Genomic DNA, 27,966 nt, shown 5'->3' with positions numbered 1-27,966 from the left:
TTGTATTTATAACAGATTTTATTTTCTGTGTACAAGATTCCTGTGCTTTACTGAATTCAACATTAGGTATGTTTTCAAAGGCAAATACAGATAAACCAGAAAAAAAAACTATTAGGCCTTTCTGTTAGTCCAAATATGCTCATCTTGATATCTCAGAAGGTATATATTAAGATAAAGCGAGTATATTTATAACTTTTAATTGAGAAAAGGGACATAGCCTAGTGCTGTGTCCAATGCAGGTATATTTGCCTTGTACTTACCCACTTGTCTGCAATTGCAGGTTAAACAAAGATGATGATCTGTTCCCTTTTGCAACAAAGAGACTGTTAGCTTCTACTGTGCAAAGTGTTCTGGGTATACTTACGAAGGTTTTTAATAACAGCAGCTGAAGTATCATAGTGGAAAATACCCAGTTTTTCCTGCTTATGTAAACTTACTAAAATCATCTGGAAAATACTTTCTTAGTGTGGGACAAATTACTCAGCTTCCATTGAGTAGTAAGTTTTGCTGACTGTGACACATTTGAGAACGCAAGCTACAAGTGGGTATTAGATAGAGATCGGTATGCAGGACAAATTAACCAAACTCTGGACAACCATAATAAACAAGAATCCCCATGTGGATTGGCTGACTGAGCAGCACCTTCTCAAACAGAACTGGCAACTGTTTTACCTGTTGCTACTGTTGTGAGGAAACTTCTTAGAGGATTTTTTTGTTTTTTTTTTTAATGAATGGATATTTGTTGACTTTCCAGATGACATTGCTACTCCTCATAAACAGGATGTTTACTTTGCACATAATAGAAAGTGTAAACAGAAATACGAGCATCAGTATATGCTCACTTCTTCAATGGTGATCCAACTCCTGCCTTCTAAAACAAAGTCCCGTTGTTGTCAATTTGCACTTCCATTCTGCACCATTTGTAGATATTCCTTGTATAGTTTTTCTTGGGTCTCATAAAGTTTCTTTAGCTTCTTAATTTGTCCTTTGCTGAGTTCTTTGCCTTCTGTATCATGCGTGGGAAATCCCTAAAATATTTAAAAAAAAAAAAAGAATATTTTGGATAAATTTTGGACTGCTTTTGTTCCTTAGAGAATTCTGTTCTCTTTTTGTCTAACATAGGAGGATAGTGTCAATTAATGACAAACTGTCAGGATGAGGTGCATTTTGGTTTATTTAGTCTACCTGTGTACGTTCCCTTTCAAGTTAATGAAGGGACAGAGGGTGACGTTTGTTTTCTGGTCTCTACTACATAAGGGAAGCATAAACAACTAATTTCTAGATGTTTATGGTTAAGAGAATAGTAACTAATCTATAAACAGATGGTTAAAAGACCACTTTTAATGATACTAGCATATCAATCCCAAGGCTTAAAGCAAAAGCCCTAAGAGTTTACTGTACTTGATGGAGAAAATGCACTCAGTTTTTACAAATCTTCTCCCAGGCTTATGTGCATATTTTCCTGTGCTTTCATTCTTTATTCTTACTTGTCTGGAGGGCCTGAGTTTGAATGGGTGAAAAGGACAGGCAGAAATAGGATCAAACACTGAAGAAACAGTGCTTTGTTTTCCAAATAATGGCTTTTATTCCCACAGGAGCAACCAGAGCCAAGTTACCAGTACAGCTCCTTACCACAGGATGGAGGAGGGGAGCAGAACAGTGTCTGTCTGGATGACAGAACATGTCATCCAGTTCGGATGGATCATGGAGTTTGTACCAGTGTAGCCCTTGCCTCGAAACAAGGTAACAGATCTGTAAACTAATGCATGTTCCTAGGCACAGATCTGCAGAGAGTGTTGCTTTGTAATGGAAGGGCCAAAGGTGACCCATGTGCAATGAAAAAACCCATGAGATGATGAACAGTTTGACAGTATTGTTCCACAGTGCAAGGTATGTGCAAGAAAATGAATATATTACTTTCTCTTTCTCTCCTTCCCTCCCTCTCCTACATTAATAACACTGCCCTTGCAGTTTTGGAACAAGGTCAGCTTTGTAGACATATAATCAAATATGTGCAGAGGGGGAAAGAAAACCACTCCGTATTTAAAGATAAGTTTCTTACATTTTCATCAAACTTGGAATATTTGTCATGTTCCGATTTAAACATTTCATGTGGTGGAATCTTCATTTTTGCCAGTTTTGCTGCCTGTAATACAAAGCATGCATTAGCTGCATTAGAATCACAAATAATTACTGACAACCTATCTTTTTAAAAAGCCATTTCTGAACGTGTGCAAATGGAAGAGTAGATCATAACTTGCAAATCAAAGAACATTTAATTCACAATTGTTTATCACGAGAAAGGCAACTTTCGGCGAGGAACAACTCAATAAATCTTAGCTGTGTTTGTCCAGGAAAATAAGTTGATATTTTACATTTGCAGAGAACTACTTCATAAAATAGTTGCATTGCAGGAACCTGAAACAACTCTAAACACGCCCTAAAAAATACATCTGCTTTCTACTTATTTGATTCCTTAGTGTTTTAAGTGTAAACATAAAATGAATACTGCTATTTGTAAAGAATGTTTAGCAAGGATCTCCTGCAAAGGGAACCTTTATCAACAGTTTGCTGCTGGCAAGAAGACGTTTCTAAGCAGGTCACAGCAGGATCAGGATGCAAGTAATTGCACTGGAAATTAAAGCAACTTCTATTATTTGTGAATTAACACATCTCAGAAATCTTTCCAATTAATTTACACCAATGCAAGGGAATCAATTTTCCAAAAGAATGAAATGAGCTACTTGGAATTTGTGGTCAAGAAATGCTATTTGATTTTTATTGTTATTTTTTTCTGACAGTGGTACTCTTTAAAAGTTTACTTCCTCTTTTAACCAGAAATGCTTTTCCTGTACTGTTAGAGTCATCTTTTCCTCTTACAAGTTCACCTACGCTGTTGACCTACTCCTCACCTGAATTCTAAAACTTTAGAGCTATCAGTATTAAATGTGTTTTTACAAAATGCTACATCTCAGACAGAGTTCAGGCACAGGGAGCAGGGAGACACTTGAAAAAAAGACAGCCTGTTTTCATATATACCAGTGACAATGGAAAGGGAAAAAGCATAAGCAAAGTATTTTCTAACAGGAACATGAGATATTGCTTTGGTAATTAAGGAAGTAATACTGTCTGCAGACTGAAATACGTGCTGTAAGGTCTGAGAAATTTCTGCAGTCTTCAGTCTTGTTTTCAAAGATGGCTGCTCTATCAAAGGAGCCATCAAGGAGATAAATATTCAAATATAAAATTGCAAGCCAAATCAATTTTGAGCAGGAAAGCATAGAAAAGTAAAGAAAAGGAGGCCCGGTTTAGGCTGGGTACAGAGCCTATGTTCTAATACAGTCTCTCTTGCATGTAACTATTGCTGTTAGAAGTTTTCTTCAAAACCGGGTTCTTTTAATCTGAACACTTACTTCCTGCTCTTGTTTTTTTCTGGCTGCTTCTTCTTTCTTCCTTTTTTTCTCTTCTTCAATCTGTGAAAGGCATAATGAGTAAAAGGTAACTGCTTCATTTGGTTGATTTCTATAAAATCTGAGCCAGCTAGCTCCCCTGGATATCTAATTACAGACAGAACTGGCAGCATAACCTACAGCAAAAACACTGTGCCTTGTAATTAGGATTGTCTGGTACTTCTCACTGTAGGACTTTGATTTCATTTGTTTTTAATCTCAGCTAAACCGGTTTTAACTGTTCAGAATGTATTTTGCATGTGAAGTGCATACTTATGAAAAAAATACCTAAAAAACCTGCAAAATAAACAGTCCTGCCATTTCACAGGGAAAACCATTTTGCAAATGACTTTAAAAAGACCACATTTCCTCGATATTTTAAGCTCTTGCATCAAACTGCTATATCAATTAAAATTTACTCTACGTTTCCATATAGCAAATGAATACAGTTTGGTTCTATTGAACACGTCACCTTCATTTGTACAGATGAAAGAAATCAGAATCAGTTTCTCATTGAAATGATTCTTTCAGAGAGATAAGACAGTAGGTATGCAATATTTGACATCCCTTCATTATACTAAGATTTATAAACAAACAAAAACCAAAATTTAAATACATCCCATGCAGAATTCTCTAGCAGCTGCTGTTTTAAAAATCCTTTTCTTGAACACAACTATGATTTCAGTATCCATTTTAGTATATAATTTTCCATGTCACCAGGCTTACAAATTATCAGGAAATGTAAAGGTATACATAGCTTATATATTACTTTAAATGTAAAAAAAATACAATGTTTAAAATAATAACCTTTTTCTTTTCTTCTCTTTCTTTCAATAATGTGTCTTTATCCACTAGTTTAACCACAGTTGGAAGTCCTAAAGAAGCAAAAACAGATGAATGATTTTCCAATGCTTGAATAGTCAAAAATAACTGTATTTACCCTGCAATAACTTTTTTTTCAAGCTGAATGCAATTACAACTGAATGACTACTTAAAAATGACTAAGCAATGAGATACTATAGAAACAGATTTGTGCTGTACATTTTTATTCTATGTACATTCTAAAATGCATTCATGCAATATATCTACACATTAGAAATCAATTAGGCTACCAGTTTGCAGTAGTTGAGTATGCTGGATTATTCTATGCTAGTACTGATAGCTTGTTTCCCCACGTCTTCAGAAAACAACGATGTAAGAATAGCTATCTACAAAGCTGCAAGGCACTAAATGGGGTACCTTCATGATCTTCAAATCGAACGCCAAGTTCAGGAAGGATGTCATCTCGAAGAGCATCGCTCAGCTGCAGCACTTCAGTTACTATGGAGAATGAAAAACACTTTTGCTGAAGTATGATTTGGTGGAAGTACACATCTATCCTCATACATATTTAACTTATTTAACTGCAATTAAGAAATTGCCACTCTCTCACACAGGCCAGAGAAGGGCCTTTTGTTTTAAAGCAATGAGTGTTTTTAAGTAGTTTCTCTCTTCTTTTAGCTACAGAAAACACGTTTCTACAAGGACTCTGAATTCATAGATTTCTTCCAAGATACCCCTATTAGTCCTAACAACTGTCACGAGAATTTCAGTTCAGCACCATAAAAAATTTTTAAAAATGAATTTATATGTCTGTGCTGTTAATTCTCTGTCTCACCACTTTTAAGATGAAAAAAGTTACACTGTTGAAATAGAATAGATTCGTATAACAAGGAATATGGAAATTTCTGAACTGGAGTGGACCTGTAGTTCATTATTCCTGTAACCCAATACTGCACATTCTTTGCAGTGTATGTTTAACAATTCATGCAAAGTACTTAGACTGTGTTATAACTCCAGTTATTTCTAATACCCACATAAAACATATAGCATACTCATTAAATTCTATTGAGTTCTGATCTTCTATTTTTTATGTGAATTTTTGGGTTAAGAAACGTCATTTTCATGTTTCACGTTTCACCAAATGCCCCTTTTGCCTTGCGTTAGAAGACAGAACCTTACTTTCACAACATCCATCATAACCGTATTTCCTTTTCAAGCGAGTTTTCTCTATTTTCCTTATTCAAACTCATCAACATAATGTATTTCCTCACTTCACAAGACAGGAAAGCTGTCTTCAGAGATAAAGTAGCAGAGTAGAGTTGGCAGCTCTTTGAGAACACCATTCACAAAGCTCTCTGTTCCCTAGCACAAGAACTCAAGCAGAGGAGGCAGAAAACCAACATGGTTGAGCAAGGACCTGCTGATCAAACTGAGGGAAAAGAGAAGAACAACAACAAAAAAAAAAAGGATTCATTCTTACAGTCAATGGAAGCAGGGATGGGTGGTCTGGGAAGAATACAGAGATGCCATCCAGATGTGCAAAGATGGGATCAGGGAAGCCAAGATACAGATGGAACTGAACTTAATGAGGGATGTGAAAAATAAGGGTTCTGCAGGTACTTTGGTCAGAAGAGAAAGGCCAAGGAGAGTGTATACTGTCTGACGGGAAGGGAGAACTGCTTCAGTAGCCATGGGGAAGGCTGAGACACTCAACAAGTTCTTTGCCTCAGTCTTTACAGGCAGTCAGGCTTCCCATGTCCCTCATGTACCCAAACTTTTAGGCAGGGGTTTGGGCAGAGGAGTCTCTTCCACTGCAAGAGCAAAGCATGTCCAAGACTGCCTTGTGAGGCTGAATGTATAGAAGTAATGTATAGAAGTCTATGGGGTGCAATGATGAGCATCCCAGGGTCCTGAAGGAACTGGCTGATGTGATTGCCAGGTCACTCTCCAACATACTTGAAAAGTCGTGGCTGTCGGGAAAGTTCCCAATGATTTGGAAAAGGAAAACATCACTCATTTTTAAGAAAGGCAGAAACGAAGTCCCAGGGAACTACAGGCCAGTGAGCCTCACTTCTGTGCCTGGGAAGAACACAGAGCAGCTCCTCCTGGAAGCTGTATCAAGGCACATGCAGGACAAGAATGTCAACCAAGACAGCCAGCACGGCTTCACCAAGGGCAAACTGTGCCCAACCCATCACACAGTGACAGCATCAGTGGACAAAGGAAGGGCAACTCATGTCATCTACTTGGACTTCTGCAAGGCCTTTCACATGATCTCACACCAAATCCTTATCTCTAAATTGTAGAGACATGGATATGAAGAGCAGACTATTCAATGGATAAATTAATTGGTTGGATGCTCTCAGCCAGAGGGCTCAGCAGCTCTACATCCAGGCGGAGGCCGATCACAAGTGGTGTCTGCCAAGGGTCTGTCTTGGCAGTGGTGCCCTCCAACATCTTTATCAACAACCCAGACAGTGTGAGCGACTGTACCTCGAGCAAGTTTGGTGATGACACTAAGCTGAGTGCTGTAGTTGATACAACAGAAGGAAGGGACGCCGTTCAGAGGGACCTGAATAGGCTTGAAAAGTGGAGCCATGTGAACCTAGTGAGGTTCAACAAGACCAGGTGCAAGGAGTTGTACTTGAGTCACAGCAACTCTAGGTATGTATACAATACTGGGGGAAGAACTTATTGAGAACAGCCATAGAGAGCCGTAGAGGAGAAGAAGAGGAGGGAAACCAACTTTTTACAAGGTTTGATAGAGCACAGACAAGAGGGAAAAAGTTTTAAACTAAAAGAGGGGAGACTTAGATTAGATGTCAGCAAAATTTTTCAATCAGAGTGTGGTGAGGCACTGGCACAGGCTGCTCAGAGAAACTATGGATGCCTCACCCCTGGAGGTGTTCAAGGCTGAGTTGGATGGAGCCCTGGTCAGCCTGATCTAGTGGGTGGCAATTCTGCCCACGGCAGGAGAGGTGGAACTAGATGGTCTCTAAGGTGTCTTCCAACTCGAGCCATTCTATGATTCTTTGATGAGGTTTATGATAAGAAGTTGACTTATGATAAATGTACAGCATGTAGAAATGAATCAATAATATACACATATGAATTAGAAAAACAAAATGTAGGAAATAGAAAACTGTTTCTGTGACAGAAGGCCAACATAAATACCAAGCAAATGAAGCTGTTTATCTTATCCTGCTGTTTAATACGTTTATTACATAAAAGCCTTTCAAATCACCAATTAGACAGCAGGATCCCCTGGGTATGCAACAAATAAACCCTGCAAAGTTTGCCATAAATCTCAGTCACATGACAAATACGAAGCTGAGAAATAAAAGGAAGGCAGCTATCCTTTGTTGTAAAAGCCTGTTTTCACTAAGGATGAATATGCTGACTTCACAGGGAAACTAATTTGATGAACTTCAAAGAATCAAAATAAAGTTAACTCAGTTTATTCACTTTAACTCTGCCATAAAAAAAAAAACAAAAACAGCCACCCAATCAGATGTACAGTAAGTACTTCTAACATCTGTTCCCAAAGAGTTTGGTTACTACTGCAAAGGGCAACTTTGCAGGTAGAACTGACCATGTTAAGAGTTTTGGCTTGCAGATAAGGTGCATGCAAAACTGCAGAAGTTGGGCTAATGACAGTAAAAAGGACTACATGAGGCTTGCTACATCCCCGCTTCTTACCTGCTTACTTGCTCAAGCATTCTGTAGAAATAACCCTCCTGATCTGGATAAACAAAAATCTCTACCCCCTAAAGACTGTCTCATGTCACAGTGGCACTTATCAGTAATACAGTGACCAAAGGCACTGAGAAAGGAATTAATTTATAAGTTATGTGACGAAGACAGGTAAGAAGGGGAGGAGAAAGAAAATCCAAGCCAATTCAGGAATGATGCAACAGTTCTTCCAGGGTATAACAGATGGGTGTAAGACACAGAGGACACAGGAACATTTTAATGGTTACTGCAGGATTTCTGGTAAGAAGGGCTAGGAAACCTCTTCTAAAAAAATCACAAATGTAACCTCAGCTACATCTAACAGCGACTCTGAAAAACAATTTTTTTATTGTTTTGATAACTATACATGTAGTCATCAAAGTGACTGTAATCCAAACATCCTCTGTTTCTGCAGATAGCTATTTCCTCTCGTGTTTCCTCTTATCATCTGTTTTGACCTGTTTTGATGTTGTTTTTTTTAAGCAAACCAGTTGCAGCAGAACAGAGAGCTTCAATTCAGGTTTCTGGATGGAGATCAGGACACTGATTAACTTTTTCTTTTTTCTTTTAGAAGTTATTAAAGGGCCTTTAATAATTGTTAAGAACTGAAGATCTAGCTGAAGTAGTTGCTACTGAAAAGTAAACCTCTTCAGAGGAATATATAGCTTAGATGCAATATTTACTCCTTGTATCAGCTGAGAAGCAGCAACATAGTTACAAGGAACTTAAGTTGCTGTTAGGAACGCCATTCAGTTCTGGTTTTTGATACACACTCTTGTATTCAAGAACAAAGTTACAAATGTAAGCAGATAGATTATAGTTAAGTGTTCTCCCTTCAAGCAACACCGAGATGGTTAAAGAAATAACAAGGGTTCATTCATGCAGTAAAAGCTACCACCCAGTAAAAGCTGCAACAGTCACTGGATTTTCACACTGCATATTTCAGTAGCATCTCCTGGCCTTCGCCTTTATCTCTTCCATAGTTCTGAGCCTCAGAGAGCTGAGCATTGGACTGGGCATCATCTATTCCAATATCACAGAATGGAACAGCTGCCCTACTACCCCCATTGCAGGGCAGCATTCTTTGCTAGGGAAATCAGCAGAATGACTCTCTGGGGGGGGGGGGGGAGGGGGAGGGGAATATTGCATTTTATAGGAGCAGTTTAGTCTGCCATGAACTAAGTCATTATTTTGCCTTATCAGGAGCAGTCACACACAGTGAACCACGTTCGTATTTGATGTCATTCTACAAAAGCCTTTAAAATAAACAATGAGATCACTGGCTGTTAACTTTTGTTAACAAAGTGTTAACTTTGACTTTGCCAAAGAAATTACGTGTATCATATCAAGAACATATCAGATACCTCTGCTGCTAACTCAATAAAACAGTGTATGCTCAGTTACAATATTTGCATATCTAAAGCCATGAATAATTGAAAGAAGAAATCTATCAAAGAAAAGATTAATGAGAAATGCATACACAAAACATGCATTGTTAATAAAACTTCCATCAATCCTTTTTTATCCAGGAGAGTCAGCAGCATGCTTCTTCAGGAAGAGGTGTTCCTGTTCTTTGCATGCAGTACCTCCAGGGCAAAGATAGTTAAGGACTGGATGAGGGCGTTGAAGGGCTGCACCAAGTCACAGGCTGCTGTATGCACTAAGGACAGTGATCAGGAAAGCAGTGGGATAGAGCATCACTACCAGTGCCTACAAACACACCCACAGCTAAGCACTCCTTGAGCATGTGACTACTTCCCTGACCCGTCTTCATGGGTTTCACCAATTTTAAGCCTATGACGTTTGGATGAGTAACAAATAATGTGCTGTTGTAAATGGGAACACTATGGTGGTGAGAAAAAGGAGTTTGAAAAACGCATAGTCAGAATAACTAGACGTTAAAACCAGCAACAAAAGCAATAGAGAGGCACAGTTACAATGAACAAATCTGGCTGCAGTTCCAAAGACTTGTGATACATTAGGGAGAAGGCAGAGGGTTTTGCACTGTGTCCTAGAAGCACCTTAAAACAAGATGGCACAAACATCCACGGTAGGAAATGAAGAAGCAGGCAGAGTTTAGTCACAGATATCTTTAAGACCACTTAAGCAGATGTCATGGGGTAAGTAACCAACAGCTACAGAGATTTGTTCCTGCCTGAACAGCAGAATAATGATTCATTATTAATAGGAAATCTTCCCTAGCATCAGGGGCTGCACTAGAGCACAGATCTACTGCGGAGATAAGTATATAGGGGTCTGTGCAGTTGGTCAAGAAAAATCTCAGGGAGCAGAAGATAGTGAGTAGTGCTCTGAACAACCAATTACTGATGTCTTTTGCAAAAGTTCTCTGCATTTCTCTTCCTTACAATCTTAACATAGTATTTTTCTTCTTCTGTCTAGTAACATGGCTAAATATATTCACAAATTAAACCAAAATTCAAGTGCAAATCATCACTGAAGGTCTCCATTTTAAATATCACTACACTCATAAAATAATTTATTATTATGTTTGAATGCCAGGCATTCTGGATGACAGTAAAGTATACACATTTTGATTATTACTGATAGACATCATCTTACAAATGTGCACACTGAAATGTTTCACAGACATAGATGTATTTTTAAAAGTTGTATACATGCAGACAAGGACATTTGTTTTACTCTGCAGGTTTTACAGCTGAAACATCCTCTAAGAGTACTTAGCACAACACTGAACTCGTTAATTCATGTTTAACAATACTCTGCCAGCATTGTGCAGGGAAAACTCACTTACAGCCACGTAGAGGTGAAATCCCCAGCCGTTACTCAGAACAACTTTTACAGTAATTAACAATTCATACAAGCAAGAATTTAATTGGCACAGGGAAACAAACCAGAAGTATTTCAGTGCAGGCCAACCAACTTCTATGTAATCAAAGAGTTTAATGAAAGGAGCTCCTCTGATCAAACTGCAAAGTTGGACCATCGTTCTGCATCCCAACCAGGCAGCAATTAGATCCAGCTCTGTTCTTACTCACCAAATTATTTCAGGCAAAAAAATCAATACGTTCCAAGTAAGAAACTCAAGTGCCAGTAAGCAGCCTTGCTCTAAGTACTTTCTAAAAATGATCTACAAGCAGCCCCATGATATTTAGACCTTACTGCTATTGAGGGAGAGCCAACTTAGCTCAACTATCAGGGAGCAAAGAAAAAATATACAAAATGCATGTTTATGTAAAATATTAAAAGGTCAAAGCCACATTTTAGACTGAGGATATACACACAAACTTACAAAAACTTGAGAGGAAAGCCCAAAACAACTTTTAGGAAACTTCCAGAAGAATTTGCTGAAGAGAGCACTGAATTACCAACAGTGCTAGCAAATAAGGAACATCTCAAGCTATTTAAACACAGACTGTATTACTGTGCAGCAATCTGCACTTCTAGAGAATATAGTCTCCCTGGGGCAGGTGATGGCCACTTTCAAACCTAGAAAGCAGGGAGCACTCTTATGTAGAGAAACAACAGCTACTCCTCTTCAATCCTAACCTTTTAGATTCTTTAAAAATTAAAACAAAGCAAGCCTAGCGGCCTGGAAGGGATTCCCAAATTAAAGAGACAGGTAAGAGAGATGTAAATATTCAAAGCAACTCTGATTTAAAGATGCTTTACTTTATTCTCTAAGCAAAGCAGCCGTAGCAGATGGATCCTCCTTGCCCTGCCCATTTTGATTCTTGCATCCTTTGAGTCTCATATGCAATAATACAAGAAAAAGTAAATTCTCACCTTTTTTCTCTCTGGCAATTTGTCGCACTCCTTCTCTAAACTCAGAAAGAACTTGTAGGTATGGCATCACAGTCGACTCAATCTGTAGGATAATTATTTCTACAATTAACCAATAACAACTTTAATTTTAAATGAAATCTTAACTAGCTCATATTTACATGCTCTTGGATGGAAATTGACCCTCGAGGCAGCTCTATACCTATAAAAAGTGTCATTGCTCTACTGATGTCAAAGGAGGGACAATAATTTGCATTAACTGACAATTTTTCTTTTGTGACGATAAAATGAATTTCCCCATTCCTTTTTCTTCTCCTTGCAGTTACTGATACCACAGTTCCACAAGTTTTGTTAAAAGTCCAGCTAACTACAGCATACTATAAGAGATAAAAACAGCTGTCAAAAACATGCTGTAGAGCTACACCCAGATGTATGTCCATTCACGTTCTGTGCTGTCTTAGGTCAAACTGTTTGCCACAAATAATACCGGGTGAAGATGATGCTAAGACTTATTTGTATTTAGAACAAAGATCTGTCCCTCAAATGGTAGCATATCCTACTTCTATTTGCTTCCAGTACTGTGCATTGCCTGTACTCCACCCTCTCCCACAAAAAGTGTGGGGGAGATTACTGCTGAATTATTTCAGGTGTAAATAAATGCTGTTCATGAAAGCTCAAGAGGTTATCCTGAGAATCCTGCAGTCAGTGGAGATAAAAAGCAACGGCAAGCAGCTTGTGAACACAACAAACAATTACAAAACCAACCACATGTCAGTGCTGTCTGCCATTGCATTTCTGGAATCCCAAGATGAGAAGCTGGGCACCTAGGGGACTGCTTATAATAAAAGCTGAATTACTTTGAATGGTGGGGGAGATAGAAAATAAAGTAAAGGCAGAATTTTCTTTCCTCTGTAGTTTCCAAGAGTTTCTCCCACTGTTAAATCTCTGTGAGAAATTTCTGTGTAATTAGCAGTCCACAAAGGCTGTTGTACTCTAAAAGCACCCATATTTTATAGGAGCTGAGGGGCTCATTTAACACTTTATATAAAATGTTTTATAAATGTGAACGTTACATGGTCATATTCACAAGCAGAGCCTGAGAAGTCTGGTGGAAAGAAGAGCTTCTGGAAACTGAGCTATAGCCACATCTCTGCTACCCTCTCTACACTAAAATTACCCTGACATGCAAATAAGTTGACATCACGAAAGCATGCACTATCATTACTTTATTATACATATAAGAAATCTAAGGATTAAAGATTATTATTTCCAGAATAACTAACCTAAAAGCAGTGCTTAAGTCATTTGGAAAATGAGACTACGTAACCTGAGGTTTTCTGACTTCAGATCTCTTCCCCTTTCAAATTACTGAACCTTGGTAATTATGCTAGTTGTTTACTCAGAGCTTTTGAAGCAGATTGTGCCTTTTTTGGAGATAATGATTTTCAGATGTATTGATTCCTTCATCTTTAATTTGGACAAAGAGACAACAGCTCTGATCCACAACCTTCTGTTTTAATGAGAAGCTTTCCAACTTTGAATGTTCACCTGGTAATTTTTACTAAGAAAAGTAACTATCTGCATGGCAGACTGAACGAAGGCATAACATTTAATGGAAGAGCCAAAACATTTTTGATATTATACTTCTTTATATTATAATTCTTAAAACCTGAAGTGTCTTAGGAGACAAAGGCAAAAGCTAAATTACCAGCTTGGGGGGGTACCTGGTTGCTGGTTTTCTTTGAACTGATTGCATTAAAAAAAAAAAAAATCAACAAGAACTAAAATATATATGTGTATGCACTTTACTAACAGATGATGAAATCCCCTTTCCATACCAGATTCTTTTGACTCTGCTACTAACCTTGACAACATTACTACTAAAGAGTAAAAAGCACAGCTTCTCATTCCAAGCTATTGCCAATCCTTTCCCCTAAAGCTTGTCTTGTTATAAACACTGTCTAAATGGAGTGTCAAATACAGGTTTAATTTTCTTTTTCCCTAAAAAGTTGGTGTTGCTTTTCTTTCAAAATTCAAAGTAATTTTTAACTAAACTAAAATTCACTACTGATGTTGACTATCTTCCTTGTTATCCATTTCATATCATGATTGGAGATTTCTACAACACAGCAATGTAACTATTTGTACAGGCAATAATCAGTTGATAATTACGATAATTATCAACCAACAAGCAAGCTTTTCTCTTCCCCTGGTGAATTAAAGCTTTTTTCTGTTTATGTTTTTGTTTAGTTTTATATTTGCCATATCACAAATGTTTTAATCAGTCCTTCCAAGGAGGAACAGAAGACCACCACGTCACAACTTTGGATGTAAGATGGCATGAGATAAGCTACTCAGTATCAGATGCTGAGCCAAACCTGTGCTATTTTTCATGTCAAAAATTTATTATAATGAGAGCAAACAAAGCTGATACCCTTTCAGATGGAGTTATTTCTCCTGCCTGTCCTGTGAAACATGACTGTTATTACAGGGCCTGTCAGCACTTTCATCAGCATCTCCCACATATTTCTAGGAAAATTCTGCATCCGAGTGCTGCTGCTGGGTGACTAAAGAAAAACAGCCTTCAAAAGCCAGATAAATACTGTGGCTACAAATGAGATCAGAAAAAGAGATTGAAATGAGGATGAAACTCCAGCTGCCTCCAGGCTGGTTTTTGGTGTACCACAAGGAACTTTAATCAGTATAATTGTATTTTTGAAACTACTTAATACACAAATCCTTGTAATGAGTCTTTATGCTATATCATGTGCTGTCTGCAGCTAATGTGTTTCTCAAACAGATTCATCATTCAGAAGACAAGATAATTCTTCCTCTGGTTGCTGTACAATTTGTCTGTCATTAAGTCAAACGAACCTATTAAAAAAGCAAGTCTCATCAATGAAAAATCCTACTTCCTATGCCAATTAATTACATTTTTCTGCTTGTAATATTTGCATCTGAAGTAACTCAGCTACAAATCAGTAGTGTAATCACTTTAACCAACTTAGACTTTCAAAAGAACACGGTAATTTTGTGTAGTGTACTTTGTTCCTTCACTTACATTTATGTTTTGACTACTTCCTCCAACAGGAAAACCAATTGCGTCATCGCTTTCTATGGCACCAAAAATCTGATTGAGGGAAAAATAAAGAAAGGGAAAAACAAAAGAAGAAATTGTATGCATCAAGTCACAGATATGTGAAGACTGAGCAAAGTCACACATACTAGCGTTTGGAAGTCACCTAGTTCCTTTAACCCACATTTTACTGCTTTATTAACAGTCTTGGTTTGCTTTTTAATTGATTTGGCATATAAAGCACTGGCATTCAGATTTAGGTTTATAGCTGACAGATTTGACATTTCGACTTCATTTTTTCTTCTACTGTCTAAGTTTGCATGCATGTACTAAGGACTCCGTACACTGAACAAAACATTAGCAGAAAATGTAATCTAACATAAAGGACCCCAAATTTTTCCTGTTGCAGTTTAGGGTTGATTGAGATGAGTGTGGCAGATCTCTAGTTTCCTGCAAGATAAAAGAAAACTCTACAGATCCCTACATATGTGAAAAATACAGCAGTTAAAATTGCACAGCACAGTAGTAACTTTACCTCTTGCTATACCATACCTTTAGCATTTGAGTGAGATAGCAACTGATGTTTTCTAAAAGAAGTCTGTTTGGCATTTGTCTGGCAGATTTCTTTGCAGCAATATAGGAGTTTGACTGACTGACTAACGAACGCATTTCTTCTAAGACAGAACGAGTGTCAACATTGTCACACAGTGCTTCATGAATCGCTGCCTTCTTGTCATAAAAACTAAGAAGAAAAACACTTTTTTTAATATTTATGTCAAAAGTATGCGCAACCTACTCTGAAGAACTTCTGTTAAAGGACAGAAGAGGATCTAAATGTGATCAGAATTCATGTTTGTAGCATGATGAAGAGAAAGGCATCATCACAGTGCAGCTGTTTTGCTACTGTAGACAGAGGCAGGTAGAATAATCTAGTTGGCAACAACTAACCAAATAAATTACATCAAGTGCATTTTCAGCAACTGATCTTTTAATATCAGTTATTAAAAGCAGTACAAATTGCCTATTTAGCACTTGGTATTGATTTCCTATCCGTACATAGCAGCTTAGGATTCTGGTCAGCACTGTTCTAATGTGGAACATCAATTGAAAAGCTAACACTCTACAAAGACAAGCGTTACAAAGCTGTTATGAAGCAACAACAAGAAATAAATTACTGCAGACATTTATCATGGTTATAAATAAATACAATATGGTATATGAAGTACTGTTTCATCATGCAAGGGATACTACTGTTTCATACAACATTATTTTCCAAGAAAAAACAAGAAGTGGTGGTTAAAGGAGACAAAAAATATCTATACAATATATATTGTTATCCTATTTCTTTGTCCCTTCATTTTGACTCCTCAATTACTTAATGTTTCCCCCAAGTTGAAGATGGAATTTCCAAGGACATTACTAAACAGAACCACCTACGCTTGGACTTAACACCTCTCTTCACTACAGTGGACTATGAAAAATTTTAGTACTGCAATGAAAGGAGTTTTTATTTAGACTTCATATATAAAAAAGTCACATGAGAACTTGTTAGTATTAATACTAGCAATAGCAATAAGGATAGTTTGTTATATAAGTGAAAGACTGCAATATTCATATCACTCCCTCTTTCCATTCAATAGCACGTTTTCAAATATTGGCACCCTGGTTCTTGTGTGCTGTTAGTCAAGTCATTTAAATTCTGTTTGTCTCATTTTAGTCACTGCACTCTGAAACATGTAAAATGTTATCTCTATGATTGTAAATACTGCATTCAAAATTATCAGTCATTTCTCAAATAGGAAGACAACTTTTCATGTATTGAAGGAAATGACATCTAATAAAGAAGTTCCATTTCCCTACAAACAGGACAATGAGCAATGCCTGTGTACTTAACATAAATGAAACTGAAGTTAACAATTTCATCTGTTCTTCATAAAGCTGCCAAATACAGAAGCCATGCAATGAAAAAAGAAATTAAATATGCAGCTACATAAAGTTATTCGTAGAAGAAGCAAGAATGCTCAACTCACTTTTTGTTCAGCTCTGCTTCCTGATTTTCCCATTTCTGAAACTGGCCTGTCACATCAGTGGGAGCTCGAAGAATATCCTTCACATTTAAAAAGAACTCCTATACAAGAACATATTTGAAATTCTGTTTAAACTATACAGAACGAATATTTTCTAAGAAAAAAAGCATTATTTCTTACTTAGCCCCATAAAGCTTATGGTTTCAACACTATTTTGGCCTGGATTTACTAAGCATCTGTCACAACAGGGAAACCCACAATTTTCAAGTAACTCTGTAAATCATAACCAGCCCAGTCTTTGCTCTGCTGCTGCATGATATAACACAATACTCTAATGTTAAGTTGCTTAAATACAATACCATTCAGAAAACAATTAGAAAACAACAGTTTTTATACAACAGATTTCTACATGTAGCTGGGAATGGAAACCAAAGAATAGAAATGGCTTTACAGCAAGGTGGGTTTTTTGTGGTTTTTTTTTTCCCCCACACAGGCATCCAGTTTAAAGAAAAGTCACTTTCACTTATTTTGTGATCCAAGCCAAACATTTTATATTAAAAGTAGAACATCTTCACCTGGAGGCCAAAATCAATCTCCTGGAGACCTGGAGATCAAAAATAACAAAACACTGGACAGCTTCCTTGTAGGTAATGCATGCTTAAATCACTGCTCCAAACTACACAGGGAATAGCACTGTGCCCAGCCACTCACATTACAGCTACTAGGCATAAAGCCAGAAGTTTGATGTATGAGTTGAGGAGACAAGGTAACAATGATATATCCCCTTAACTATACATGTGTAAAGTCTGATCTGACAGACACGTTATGAGAATGTCTGTTGGACTGAGTCCTTTAAGTAAGCTAAACTAAGAAATTAATCTTGTGTCTAAGATTAGCCAAGATGCTCAGACATGGCAAAACTTGGAAAAAGCACCCATATGCAAAGAAATTTTTGCTGCCTGTGGTATTCACATGGATTAAAAGCTCAATAGAAACACTTGAATGTTCTAAAGAAATACTCTAAGATCCACCCAATGAACACAGAAAGCAAATTCCTTCTGGGGATAAGGCCTATACACATCTTTGGGTACTATTGCTTGAAATATGTTATGGCAGCAGAAAGTATTAACATCTCAAGGAGGAAGGGAAAGCTTACGTACATTCATAAACTTCTCATACTGAATAGCTGACTCCATGGTATTACTTGAATAATCCAGTGTATCCTTCCAAGAGTGCATGAGGAAAGCCAATCGTAACTGTCGTGCTATTAGAAGTTTCAAAACAAACAAGAAAAATAATAATAATAATAAGCTAAAGTATTGTTATGGTCTCCAATATTGTCATGGCTAAGAACATAACAGTTATTAATATTCTTAAACTTAATACATCTACTAAAAAAAAAAAGGGAGAACTCTATTATCCATACAGCTAATACCAAAGAGAACTGGAGTAGCTATTCTAAAGTTATTGAAGAAAAAAAAAAGACACTTAAACTTAGCCAATTTTGGAAACTCCATTATAAGCCTCAATTACCACATATCACTCAAACTATATCAAAAGCATTCAAATTCTAAAGTAAATTTCACCTGTATGTTTCTTCAGTGCATCTTTTATAGTGATAAAGTTCTTCAAAGATTTGGACATTTTACAGCCTGCTATTGTTAAGTGCCCAGTATGCAGAAAATATCGCACCCAGTTATCATTTTCAAAGTATGCCTGCAGGGAAAAGCAAGCAAACAAACAGTAACACTGTATACACACGTAACCTAAACAATGATAATTTAGGAATAGAATAGTGAGGAAAATACCAGGATGGTTATACAAAATACACGCAAATTAAAAAATAATAAAAATTAAAATATTAAAATTCAAAACAGAAAACAAAACTACAAAGCAGAGTGAAAAAGGATAGATTTGCGTGGGTTGCAGTCACAGTAAAGCCGACAGCTTCAGCACTGCAGAAACTAAAGGCCAGTAACAAACAGCTCACTCACCTCAGACTGTGCCAGTTCATTGTCATGGTGAGGAAATCGGAGATCAAACCCTCCCCCATGAATGTCCATCGACTCTCCCAGAATGGATCCAGCCATTGCAGAACATTCAATGTGCCAACCTGGCCGTCCCTGTGAAGACAAATGTGTTACCTGACTACCAGTTAACTGTCATCCTCTCCCACCCATCTCACTGGTCTGCCCCTAAGCAGTTACACGTCTGAGAAAATGAGATACAGTGCTATCAAAGAAAAAACAAACAGCTAAGACTCAGCTTTATAAACATATACTGTTGGACTTAAATATCAAACATTGCACATACATCTGTGATGCCTTGATTATCCTCCTGATTTTTCATTGCTAAGAAAAATAAGAATTGAAAAATCTTTGGAGATAAAGATTATAAAGGACTGACCAATAACAGTCATCTTAAGTCTGTGTGCTGAATTCTGTTTAAAAAGTGTTGAACAGGCAGATAGATATGCATTCTAAGTTACTGAATGAGCATAGCAATAGAACTTACAACTGAATACAAGATCCTCATAATCCAGACATTTATATGACATGAGGCATAGTATTTGTTAAACATAAAACATAGTACTTAATAAGGTGTAGAGGATCTAAGCCCTGCTTGTAATGTGCTTACCTTTCCCCACGGAGAGTCCCATGAGGGCTCTCCTGGCTTGGAGGATTTCCACAAAGCAAAATCATTTGGAGAATGCTTCTCACATAGGCGATCAGCTGAGATACTCAGGTCACCTTTCAAAAGAAAAAAAATATATATATAAATAGTTAAATTTTGTTTAAACACAATTATTGATTTTTGGCCTCACTGACACCGAATGAGGCCGAGAGGAAAAAAATAGGAAAAGAAAGAAAGATAAAATACTCAGCCCTTGAAATTCCTCATAATTAACTTTGTTAATTCTTTGGGCTTCTTTATTAATATTTAGATGATAGGAAAGCTGACAACAAGTATCAGCTACGCTGCTTTCTAAGTTTTGACATGACATTCATCTGCATTATCTCTACAGGCACAATTCCAATGTTCCAGTTGTAGAAAACGAAATATAAAGAAATCTTACATTCACAGATAAATAAGACTGGAAAACCAATTCATTCCAAAATCAGAAATACCAAAATCAAGACTAACTAACTTGCCTTAAAATGCACACAACACAGTCCTAGGGTATCTTTTGCATCCCCTGCCAGTTGCCACATAGAATGGCTGGTAATCCTTCAATATCTACAAGTTTATTGTTTTGTTGTTACCAGATGCTGTGCATATTAGTTGCTGTCATTTCGTTATGATCATTTGATTGGTGGTCTTGCTATAACATCTTTAAAATGAGAATTCACCATTCCTGCATGTTCGTCAAAAACTGTCTCTTGTCAACAATACCACTTCCCACATGAGAACCTGAGAGAGACTAAAGCCAAACTCAAAGATATACTTGTCAATTCTGATGTACAGCTTGAGATACTTGCAATCTCATTCTTTCAGGATACTTGTCACTATGCACTTTGAGCACAAAGAGTATTTTTCTTCCCTCTATTTACACTAGTTGCAGCTTCTGAAGTTCACCATTTCGGCTCCCTCTGCTAGCTTAAATAACTTTATCTGTCAGGGCAATTATCTCAAATAAGTCAAAGCAGCTAAGCTACAAGCAATCTAAGCCTACGTGTGGTCTCAGTTACATTAATCACTCTGTTTTAGTCTCTATTTGCAAAAGCAGACTATTGTGCTTGGTTTACATGGTGGCAACAAAGCATTCATGTTGCCACTAAGATGGTAGCTTAAGCTAGCACCTTTTAATTCACACATTCACGGGCAATCTCAGCTATCAGAGTTTAAATCAAGAAAAAAAAAAATCACATGTAATTAATAGTCTTGTCTCTCAGATATTGATAGTTATCTTAATTCTTCCTACAAGTGCAACATAAAAAATCTTTTAATATACTTATGATACATTTTATGGATGATTTCTACTAAAATTGTACAACATTAAAAGCAGATAAAATGCTCAATAAAACTCATTATTTGAGCTAATCTGTTGCTATAGCTCTAATCAAAAGATCTATATTTGGATTTAGTTCAATACAATAAGGTTTACAAAAGAAGAATTCTCTGTATTAGAGAGGAATTAGAAAGAAAAAAAAAACATCAACAACAAATATTTGTCATAAAATAGACAATAATAGAAAATAAAGCCCCAGCCTTGTAGGAGAGCTTTTGCCTGGCATGCAGAAGACCCAGCTTCAAGTCTTCTCCTACTCTGAATCAGAACAACAGCCACATAACTGGGCTACACTCCACCAACTGTGCTAGTTGCAATCCTAATAATAAATATGTCAAATATACCAGCAGCTATAACAACAACATTCCAGAATGATTCTTAACGCTTTCCAGATAAAAACCCAGCAAAGTGCTAGCACAAGCTAAAAAAACTTTGGAAAAGAAATTCTCAGGAAAAGGAGGTGCAGCAGGTAAACAAACCATTTAACTTGGACAATGAGTTTTATCTACACATCAGTTAAATCACTTGAAGAGATCAACACATGAGCAACTTATGTAAACATTATTTCCCCTTTTTACCTTCACCCTCTTGAAGAGCTTTCTGATCACCCACAGCTTCAGGAACCAACTTAGCATAGGAGTGTTTTTCACTGGAAGCAAACTTCACAGTATCAAAGTATACAGATCCATTGGACACATACCTGAAAAGATAATTATATAGCTTACTTTTCTACCAAGACTTAACTAAATTGTACACTCAAAATCACTAACCTTCTTACTCTCTCTGGTAAACCCAGGTACAGTATGGTGCTGCTAAAGTGAGCTAAAGTCTCACCTAAGTTTTAAGGCATTCTCATCAATACTTCAGATAAGCCACTAAATGTCAGAGTAAAACTCACTGAAGGGAAAGTGAACATTTTTTGTTAAATTCTCAAAGAGGTGAGATGCCAAATTAACAGTCCCAACAAATATGCACAACATGCCTAGTCTCTTTTAATATTTTGCAATAATATAACAAGAATCTTATTTGTTTCAGAGCCCATTTTGTTCCCCTTTGCTTTGTTGATTTTTTTCTACTGCAAATGTGATATGAAGTCTGAGAAAAATGTTTCAGGATCACAATAAATGCTCACAGTTCAATACAGATCATCTTCCTTTTTTTTTTCTTTTGATGAAAAATGTAGGTAGAAAGCAAGAACATGCAAGACAACTGAAACAGTTTTGCTTTTTTCACAATAAAAACATATCCACATCGAAAAACTGAGGCCAGTAAGAGAAAAAACACTCAAAAATTTCAATCAGGATTCTATCATGATACTTATGAACTTCTAGAGGATTAGCCCGGCTTTCTCAAGCATGAGACAATGTCAGATTCTAATTTCAAAATAATTTGTTGTTCACTGTTTGTTTTTTAAAATCTATGTTATTTACAGCTGATATTCAGCAATCCACTCAGGGATTTTTCATAGTTTTGAGACCCCTGTAAGCCAAAACTGTAAGACTGTAAATCAAACTCAGTTCAAGTGATTTGGACTTCGATTATTCATTTTAAGGAACAAGGATTTCACCCTATTAATTTAATAATCTAACTTGTCCTTTTGAAAATTAAAATATAGAGTAGCAAATTTTCATCAGGTTAAACACAGCAGGTCTTACACAAAGAACTCTGAAATGCCTTTATTTGATGAAACGCGGCTTTAGGAAAAGAATACCATTCCATATGAAAACAAAGAACAGAGTTCAAAGTGAGTTTTGAAAGCAGTCATTCTGGCTCCGATACAACATAAACACACAAATGCATTCAGTAGCAAGCTTACCCGTAACCATTATCCACAATCTTTTTCACAAACGCCACAATTTCTGGCACGTATTCACTAACCCGCGTTAAAACATCTGGAGGTAAGACCTAAGAAAGTAAAAAATAGCATTTTATACATACATAAATATATATACGTACAAATATACACTACACGTGTATCATATACTCACTAAGTGACCTGCTTGTAAGGCAGTAGAATCTGAGATTCCTACTTTGAGCTATCTGTTCTGCAACGATGCGCTGTGGCAATTTTTTCTCAGCCTCTAAGGCCATGTTATCAACACACTGCTGCAAGAGATAGCTTACTGCTGACTTCTGTCAGAACAGGCAGCATGCCACTGTGATTTGGAAGTAAATAAACAAACTTTTGCTATTCTGACCCACTGCACATGACACAGTATTTCACCTGCAACATATAAATCTGCGCTTGATTGCCGTTGCTACCAAACAATTTGAAGAATGATATGTTGTCAATGATGAGTGGGTTGGTAAGGTTCTTCCATGCAGCAAACAGGATACCTGTAGTTTCTGGATCAGTTAATGATTTTAAGGCCAATTCAGATCAAGAAGGGATGGAGCGCATGCATCAAATCTGATCTGGTCTCCATTGGCACTTGTAAGACATGCACAACTGTTCTAAGATTGCTGGGATGGAAACAGAGTACGTAATAGCTTTTTAACTATGTATTCATACCAAAGATTAAAGGAAAAAAAAAAAGTATCTATAAGGTTGAAACGCAAGGTTTTTGATAAGTATTTAGGGACTTGCATTGTAAACCATATTCTGGATATTATGAGGCATGGCATACACGCTTTTAAAACAGAGAAGAGTTAATTCACTTACGTTGAGAGCTTCCATGTCTTTATGAAACTCCCCTTCCCAGAATTTGGGGAGCTCTGAGAATATGGAATTGTCAGTCACTTGGCTGCCAAATCTTGAGTCCAGCCAGTCAGACAGTAAATCTCTGGCTTCTTCCAATAGTATCTATAAAACAGTAATTTTAAGTGCAACTGAGCAAAGCCTTGTCCTCTTTAAACTCTGAAAAAAGGTCTTACCCTGAACAGCGAGATTTGCTCCAGGAAAAAGACATTTGGGTACAAATACAAAGTAATCACATTTTTATCTTATTGTCCCTCATATGAACAGATAAAACACCAGAGAAAGGAAAGCAAGTCATAGTGTCATCTGTTTTGCTATCATTCACTTTAATAGGCATGTGCAATTTACATGGAGCACATCAATGAAAAGCATCTGAACAACTGGAATCCTAACATGGATATATTTCTCAGTCCTATACTAAGAGATGTCAAACAAACGAAAAAAAAAACAACAACTTCTAGCTCAAAAGGTGTAACTGGGTAAACTTTAACTGCTTTCTGTTCGGTCAATATATTTCTATAATGACATCTGATTCAAAAGTAGCTTTTTTTCTGTTGTTGTGGTTGTTTTTTTTTAAGATACGTCAGCGAGAGGGAACATACCCTATGCCTCCTGCAGTGCTTATAAGGAATAAACTGAAAGCAAGAAGAGAGGAATGCAGAAGCCAATTATTAAAAATTAACTATTTTTTTGCCTGACTCGTAACTGGAACAGTACTGAAGCCCAAGAAAGTCAACAGGTTCACTGTCACTAATTCTAGTAGTCTTTGGTATACAGTCTAGGAATTACCATGAGCAAAATATTATTTTCAAAGCCATAACAGTTACAAAAATCATTCTATAAGGAGCTCAAGCTGACCTCATGACATTTGCTGATCTCTTCTGCAGGGAGTTTTGCTTGCACAGCTTCTTGTAGAGGGTCAAAAGCAGACTTCACTGCATTCTGAATTTTTTCCAACATCTGCCTTTTATCTGGATCTGTTGTCTCACTTAATTTAACTGAAAAGAGCTACAATCAAAAAAAGGTTTAAAAAAACAAGCAACTTGTAGTGCAGTGGGACTATATTCCACACACAACATATTAACTTAGCCATGTAGTGCCTTGCTTGTGATAATAAATTATCCTACAGCTTTGTTATCAGACTACAGAAACACGTTTCTCATCAGAAACAAAGATGATCATTCACTAGCATAAAAATTTACTTCACATTTGAATTGAGTTTTTTTAAACCATTATAAATTACTAAATCATAAGTACTGTTATTAATAATATTCATTTTCTATGTAGTTGATCACTTCAATTACGTAGTTAATTATCCCAAATCTGAAATGGAGAAGTTTCCATGTGAGACACAGTGAGATTAAATGCTATGCTTCAAGGGTATGTTAGGCAATGACAGTTGGGCAAAATTTCCAGGCTACCTAATTCCTAGGCCCATATTCCATTCATTAGACCAATAATCTCTTTGTGATCCGTAGCTCTAAAATGACTAGAGAATTACCTTCCCCCACCTTTAATCCAACATACACAATTTATTAAATCCCTGAAACTTTGGAGACTTTTTGCTCTTTCAAAGGCCATCATCAGTGGTACAGAAGAGAAATCTCACAGGTATCTACAGCTTTAAAAGATTATGGACATACCACCATTTAAAAACTTTTGAAATTTGCATTCTAACGAATTAACAACCAAAAGTTTTATTTTTCCCCCAATACCCAACAACATTATACACATTTACACATACAGTACTCAACAATAGACAAACAAGTTTTATAAATAGTTCTTGTTAATTCTAGAACAACAGAAAAACAATGTGAAACGCAGTTCCAATAACACTTCTTATTTAGTTGAGTCAGTTCAATAGAATAACATAAACATACACGAAGTTTAAATAGGCAGCAAAGTCTCAAGTGTTCTTTAGATACTTTGCTATGTTCCCAAGTAAGAACTAAAGACACTATGAGGGATTAAATACTGAGCCCACCTCTGAGGCAGTTTTAACATCTTCAAGTAGCTGAGCTGGTGTTGATTTGTTCTTCCTATACTGTTCAAAAAGGTAATTTTGTCTTGTTCTCTTAATGATCTGCGAAGCAGAAACACAGTAGTTAGAGAAAAAGTAAATAAACTCTAACTCTACTCGACATCAATGCTTTTCAGAATCCCTACATACCTAACAAGGTACAAGAAACACATGCAGTAATACACACAGCAAATTTCTTATCTCAACAGAACTAATTACATATGTCAACAACAGGCAGTTAAACAAGCAAATAAGTTATCTTTGTAAAATGCTTAGTGCTCATGATTTATAAAAGCATTCACTTGCATACAAGAACAAAGTCTTCTTTAGAAATAAGAAAAGTCAGTGACTTTGTGTCCAAAATAAATGCCTTAGTAAGTATCTTGGCTTATCAAATGGCAATTACACTCTGAATTCCATGCACAAACTATGGTAGTTTAGATTACAATTTAAAAAAATCCTACCTTATCATCAATATCCGTAATATTCATACAATAGAAAACATCAAATTTAAAATAATCCCTTAAGATTCTTCTCAGGATATCAAATGAGATGTATGACCTAAAAAGATATTTTTTTTTGTTTTAAATGAACAGCTTAAACATATTTCTATTTCATGCAATAACTACTTTAACCTCAGCTAATACTTCTGTAGCAACATCAACTTTTTCTCTTATACTGGAAAGTTTTTCCCCACACAATAACAGAATATGCTTCTAACCCTAAATCTCAAGAGTTGAGTCTAACAAAACTACTTTCCAGAAACACACTCACCTAAATCAAGTACAAAGGCTGCTCTGAAAGTAATGCCTTCTATTTTATCATGTTGGCCCATGATGTCAAAGGTGGATGTTGGTGGTATGGCAATACAGGTTGAACCTTCCCATTATATTGTAGTGCCATGTGATGGATGGCAGCAGAGGGGCAGTCTGATAAAATGGCATCAGACATGGAAGTGTGGATGAGGAAAAGATGTGTCACTGAATTCCATCACGCAGAAAAAATGGCACTCACTGACATTCATCAACACTTGCTGAACATTTCTGGAGACAACCCAGTGGATGTGAGCACAGTGAAGCGGAGGGTGGTGCATTTCAGCAGTGGCAACAGCAGGTCACCTCTGCTGGTGTACATACTTATTAGCATGGCATGCAGGCTCTTGTTCATCACTGGCAAAAACACAAAACTAATGGTTGTGACTATGTTGAAAAACTGTTTTGCAGCTGAGAGTTTGCCCTACTAGTGTTAGTGCGCTCTTTGTATCTGTTGGAGTGTCCACGGAAATTAACAGGAAACATTACTTTCAGAGCAATCTACACACATTTTTCTATTTAATTCCTTTCTTACTGGATACAGTGTTATTACTCACATCAAAATTAGGAACTACAGTACCTGGCATGTCCCATGTGAGAAGCATCATATACAGTTGGGCCACAGCAATACCACGTGACTTTTTTTCCGTTCTGCGGCTGAAATATTTCCTTAAGTGAAAGGGATGGGACAGTGAGCAGAAGGAATTGAAGATATATCATCTCAGCCAAAACCACCGCATTTGGAATATCAGAACATGAAAACATAGTGGTTATTCCACTCCCAGTTTTACTATAAGAAAAGGTTACCACTAGTAGATAAGAGAGAACTTAAGCAGCCAGGAACTGCTATCTGCACTCCCATCAATTCAGATAGCAAATTGAAAAGATTTAGATTAGGCAAGCTATTTTCCAAGTTGTACATGTATAACGGACCATTAGGCACTGAAAAAGGTTATATGGTATAGCAAGTTCACACATTCTTGAATATTACATACCATATAACATCAGTGTTCTCAGCATTTCCTCTCCTTCCCAAAGCACCTTCAACCAAGACCATAGGATGTTTTGCCAGTTTATACTACCATCACATAATTTGCAAGATTTTTTTACACAGGTCAAAATATATGAAAAAGAAACTGATTTTACTCCATTTATGCTGCCTATACTTATCTACCTTACAGAGGAACCACTGGCTATTCTGGATGATGATAAACTGCTATTTCATATTACACATTAAGGAATACACACACACACACACGTATATTTACTGTGCACATTATGGCACCTGCCTCAACAAACACGCTTGACTGAGGCAACATCTCTGTCACCTTGTCACAAAATAAAACTCAGAAACCTGTCTACTGATTTGGAATACAATTATGCAAGCATTTGACAACTCTTCCATTTGTGTTTTAAGGAGACTTTCAGTTTTCTTTCATTTGGTCACCTTATTGCGAGTCAGGCTGTTGTAGAGGCAGAGTCTAGAATGTTTTGTCCCTTCAGGAGGAGACCAAGGGGGCTGCATACGTTTCCCTTTACCTAGGAAAAACACAATTTAA

General features: G+C 36.8%; 1 protein-coding gene across 1 annotated transcript; it reads right to left on the bottom strand.

The window, feature by feature from the left end:
• CARS1 (cysteinyl-tRNA synthetase 1) lies at positions 1-27,966 on the bottom strand. The gene is made up of 21 exons (XM_010711048.3): positions 27,855-27,966; positions 26,988-27,076; positions 26,060-26,156; positions 25,560-25,658; positions 24,434-24,583; positions 23,540-23,680; positions 22,694-22,782; positions 21,456-21,577; positions 19,506-19,618; positions 18,863-18,991; positions 18,455-18,584; positions 18,029-18,132; positions 16,872-16,969; positions 15,394-15,583; positions 14,827-14,895; positions 11,769-11,850; positions 4,689-4,769; positions 4,257-4,324; positions 3,414-3,473; positions 2,063-2,146; positions 1-1,028 (listed from the first exon to the last, which is right to left on the bottom strand). Exons 1-21 carry the CDS (start codon positions 27,930-27,932, stop codon positions 894-896), a joined length of 2,208 nt encoding a protein of 735 aa, XP_010709350.1. The 5' UTR covers positions 27,933-27,966; the 3' UTR covers positions 1-893.

This window comes from Meleagris gallopavo, chromosome 5, assembly GCF_000146605.3.
Source record: "Meleagris gallopavo isolate NT-WF06-2002-E0010 breed Aviagen turkey brand Nicholas breeding stock chromosome 5, Turkey_5.1, whole genome shotgun sequence".
Classification (NCBI taxonomy): domain Eukaryota; kingdom Metazoa; phylum Chordata; class Aves; order Galliformes; family Phasianidae; genus Meleagris; species Meleagris gallopavo.
Note: the sequence above shows the minus strand (reverse complement) of the source record. Positions and strands in the feature narration are given on the sequence as shown.